This window comes from Gymnodraco acuticeps, unplaced genomic scaffold (assembly GCF_902827175.1).
Source record: "Gymnodraco acuticeps unplaced genomic scaffold, fGymAcu1.1, whole genome shotgun sequence".
Classification (NCBI taxonomy): domain Eukaryota; kingdom Metazoa; phylum Chordata; class Actinopteri; order Perciformes; family Bathydraconidae; genus Gymnodraco; species Gymnodraco acuticeps.
Window position 1 is genome coordinate 17,158 of NW_022990837.1, and position 4,292 is coordinate 21,449.

Here is a 4,292-nt window from a genome sequence, read left to right on the forward strand (position 1 = left end):
GACTGAAGCTTCAGAGAAACAGTGTGTTCAACAGAGACTGAAGCTTCAGAGAAACAGTGTGTTCAACAGAGACTGAAGCTTCAGAGAAACAGTGTGTTCAACAGAGACTGAAGCTTCAGAGAGAAACAGTGTGTTGAATAGAGACTGAAGCTTCAGAGAAACAGTGTGTTCAACAGAGACTGAAGCTTCAGAGAAACAGTGTGTTTAACAGAGACTGAAGCTTCAGAGAAACAGTGTGTTCAACAGAGACTGAAGCTTCAGAGAGAAACAGTGTGTTGAACAGAGACTGAAGCTTCAGAGAGAAACAGTGTGTTCAACAGGAAGTGGTGATTTTAACATCCATGGTTCTCTCTCGGTGTTCCTGAGACAGTGTGTGTGAGCAGCTGATCCATCCATCGTCTGTGTGTCTGGATGAATCTCTGACTCTGCTCTTTCTTCTGAAGCCTCTAGCTCGGACTCTAGAAGCTAGCTTAGCATGCTAGCTTAGCATGCTAGCTGGTAACACGCTAGCAACACAGTGAGAGAAACGGGAAGTGGTGATTTAGTAATCATGAGTGTTGTCCTGCTCTCGTTGGTGAAGCAGCGACTCACTGCGGCTGCTGAAGAGATCTTTGTTCTGTTTGAAAGAACGATAGCAGAGTACGAGGAGGAACTGTCTCGTTCAAAACAGGAGAACGAGAGACACCGGAAACTACTGGACGCTGTTTTACAGCCTCAGCTTCAGATCCACAGAGCAGGTCTGTTCCCTCTTTATTCACTCTCTCTTTATTCTCTCTCTTTATTAACTCGTAACAACAATAACTGAGTATGTGGGGTGCATGAAAAATGTGACCAATCTCCTCTGTCAATGCCAAACAGCAGCCACTCTCCGGCAAGAAAACAGGCTTTCCAACGTTATCAGATGTATTGCCAAGAAGCATTGTTACGACAAAGAAATAATCTACCAAACACAGATTTCCTTACTTAGTGTTACGTTTATTTAATTGTACATCAATAGGGGATCGATGTCTGCCGGTGGACGAGTGGCAGTCAGCAAGCTTACACTGACACTGGTCTCAGTGTTTGATATTTTAATGCAACAACTAAATTAACTGTGACTTTTAATATTAGCCTCATTACTCCAACTTCAACATTTTGAGAAAAATAGTGGATTTTTGAGAATTTAAGAAAGTCCACATTTTGTGAATAAAGTCAGGATTTGAGATTTGGCTCCTCCATTCCTACCTATTTGCTACGAGTACATTGAAGGGCACAGCGAGCTCTGCCATAGCAGCGCCCTTTTACCTTAAAAACAATCACTAAAATGCACCATCAGCTCATACAGCCAGTAAATGCAGATCTAATCCTGATAACTAACTTGATCATGAATTACACAAACCTACATGTAGAAACTCATATCTGCAAACAGAAAAGGAGAAACTTCGCCCCCACGCTCTCCCTGTCCAAACTAAGCAGTGTAACTTCCTTTTATATCAGCTACAGTACTAACTCACCTGTTTTCCTTGAACTCTCCGGAGCATCTGGAAAAAAGGTGTAATTGACTGACAATTGAGCCAACAGACATACAAAGGGGGCGGGACTTAGCTAACTGATAGGCAAGCATTTGAAATGTTAATGTTGGTAATGGTCATTACATTTTAAATTGTAATACTCAAGAGTTTCTCTGAATATGTGTTTCCTGTTTCCTGCAGACGTCCAGCAGCAGCTGGTGGTTAAAGAAGAGGTTCCCCCTGAGCAGCAGGAGTGGAGCTCCAGTCTGGACCAGGAGGACCCAGAGCCCCCCCCACACATTAAAGAGGAACAGGAGGTACTCTGGATCAGTCAGGAGGGAGAGCAGCTTCAAGGGCTGGAGGAGGCTGATATCACCAAGTTCACATTCACTCCTGTCCCTGTGAAGAGTGAAGATGATGAAGACAAACCTCAGTCCTCTCAGCTTCATCAAAGACAAACTGAACACCTGGAAACAGAAGCTGATGGAGAGGACTGTGGAGGACCAGAACCAGCCAGGAACTCAGATCCAGAGATACATTTACAATCAGAGACTGAGGACAACCCTGGAGGCTCTTCTGAACCTGACACTGAAGACAGTGCTGATTGGAAGGAGACCAGAGAACCAGGTTCAAAGTCTCAGAGAAATAAACAAGACCCTGTCAGTGATTCAAGACGTAGTGCAGGAGAGAAACCATTCAGCTGCTCAGTCTGTAATAAATATTTTTCACATAGAAGAAGTTTAAAGCACCACGTGAGAAACCACACAGGAGAGAAACCATACAGCTGCTCATTTTGTAAGAAATATTTTACACAGAGTGGAGATTTAAATAGACACATGAGAGTCCACACAGGAGAGAAACCATACAGCTGCAGTGATTGTGACAAAAGATTCACACAGAGCTATCTGGTCAAAACCCATAAGTGTGTTGGTCGTCAGTCCTCACAGCTTCATCAAACTCAAAGTGATGAGAACAGAGAGGCAGTGCCTCCAGCCAGCAGCTCAGCTGAACACATGGAAACAGAAGCTGATGGAGAGGACTGTGGAGGACCAGAACCAGCCAGGAACTCAGATCCAGAGAGACATTTACAACCAGAGACTGAGGACAACCCTGGAGACTCTTCTAAACCTTATACTGAAGATAGTGCTGATTGGAAGGAGACCAGAGAACCAGGTTCAAACTCTCAGAGAAATAAACAAGACCCTGTCAGTGATTCAAGACGTAGTGCAGGAGAGAAACAATTCAGCTGCTCAGTCTGTGAGAAAACATTTGCATGGAAAGGATATTTAAATCTGCACATGAGAATCCACACAGGAGAGAAACCATACATCTGCTCAATTTGTAAGAAATCTTTTGCAGTGAAAGGAAGTTTAAAGTGCCACATTAGAATCCACACAGGAGAGAAACCATACAGCTGCAGTGTTTGTGACAAAAGATTCACCTGGAGTCATAAGGTCAAAAGCCATAAGTGTGTTGGTCGTCAGTCCTCACAGCTTCATCAAACTCAAAGTGAGAAGAACAGAGAGGCAGAGCCTCCAGCCAGCAGCTCAGCTGAACACATGGAAACAGAAGCTGATGGAGAGGACTGTGGAGGACCAGAACCAGCCAGGAACTCAGATCCAGAGAGACATTTACAACCAGAGACTGATGACAACCCTGGAGACTCTGCATGTGCAACAAAAAAAGAGGACAATTAATTAGTCCTACGACAATTCACAAGAGAAAAATCTGTCTGGTTGTATATACTCTGTTTGACAATATTCATACATGAATTTCCACATACATCCTTGCATATATACTCCATCTTTAAATATGTTTAACGTTTTTGTCATACTACTTTTCTGATTTATACTATAACCACTTGATTTTGGTTAATGAAATGTTGTGACTTTAAACTTCCATTGGGATGTTTTTGATAGTTCCTGTTGAGTTATCAGTCTGTTCTGGTCTAAAAGAAGAACCAATGACGTATTGATATAGAGAATGTGTACAATGTTTCCAGTTTGATTCTGTTTATATCATCAAACCAAACTAAAAGAAAAAGGCCTTTGAAACAGACTCGCATTCCTGCCTATTGTTTGTGTTTTGCAGCAGATTACAATCAGCTCATTCAGAGTTCAGAGTTAAGATGGAATTTTAGGATTATTCCTTAAATCCTTTCACCTCCGTTGAATCAGGTTGGAAGCAGAAATAAAATACTTTTTATTTAGGTTTATTTAGATGAGATTAGATTTACTTATATATTTAGTTGTAGATGCAGAAACAAGTAATAAACAAGGCATTGCACTAAAGTTGAAACTGTTATTAAAAAAAGAGTTAACTGTATTCATATAAACATCAACAATATACTTACCTCCAGCGGTTCTATGGTAGACACACAATAAGATATTCAGAACACTGTAATCAACAAATCATATTGTTAAAAAATAAAAGAAACAGGATAAACAATATGTCCTCAGTTCAATCAGGAGAGACGGTTTTGATGTAAGAATACATATTTATTGCAGAGATACACAAATTAATGTAATGGTGATTTTGGCGATTAGGCCCCGTTGTGCAGGAAGTATCATTCGGGAGGGCAGAACCGATCCGATGAAACCCCCCTGGGGTCTAGACACTGGTGGTGGTGAAGGATAGTTGGGTCGGTGTGAAGAGGAGTGGCTTAGCTTGGCCCTGGATTCAGAGGGACAGGAGAAGAAAAGGGGTGGAGGAGAGTTGCGTTGAGTCACCTGAAATGACAGCTGTCAGAGGGGGGAGAGCAGGTTTAAAAGGTTTAGCAGAGCGCTATGATAGGCTCTTGGG

The 4,292-nt window shown here is 42.1% G+C and overlaps 1 protein-coding gene across 2 annotated transcripts; it reads left to right on the forward strand.

Annotated features, from left to right (window-relative positions):
- Positions 1-220: 220 nt before the first annotated feature.
- On the forward strand, positions 221-3,935 carry LOC117557237 (Krueppel homolog 1-like). 2 transcript variants are annotated; one of them, XM_034232963.1, is made up of 3 exons: positions 221-737; positions 1,692-2,015; positions 2,562-3,935. In XM_034232963.1, the coding sequence occupies exons 1-3, from the start codon at positions 551-553 to the stop codon at positions 3,185-3,187; spliced, it is 1,137 nt and encodes a 378-aa protein (XP_034088854.1). In that variant the 5' UTR covers positions 221-550; the 3' UTR covers positions 3,188-3,935. The 2 variants fall into 2 exon arrangements, with proteins under 2 accessions (XP_034088854.1, XP_034088855.1); XM_034232964.1 differs by having other exon boundaries at positions 1,692-1,981; positions 2,528-3,935.
- Positions 3,936-4,292: the final 357 nt, after the last annotated feature.

What these genes read in the sequence shown, in the direction of transcription:
- LOC117557237 (XM_034232963.1), top strand. Translation starts at nt 551, where the DNA reads ATGAGTGTTGTCCTGCTCTCGTTGGTGAAGCAGCGACTCACTGCGGCT. An exon ending in GCTTCAGATCCACAGAGCAG is followed by an intron (nt 738 to 1,691) that starts GTCTGTTCCCTC and finishes TGTTTCCTGCAG; the next exon opens with ACGTCCAGCAGCAGCTGGTG. An exon ending in AGAACCAGCCAGGAACTCAG is followed by an intron (nt 2,016 to 2,561) that starts ATCCAGAGATAC and finishes CCAGGAACTCAG; the next exon opens with ATCCAGAGAGACATTTACAA.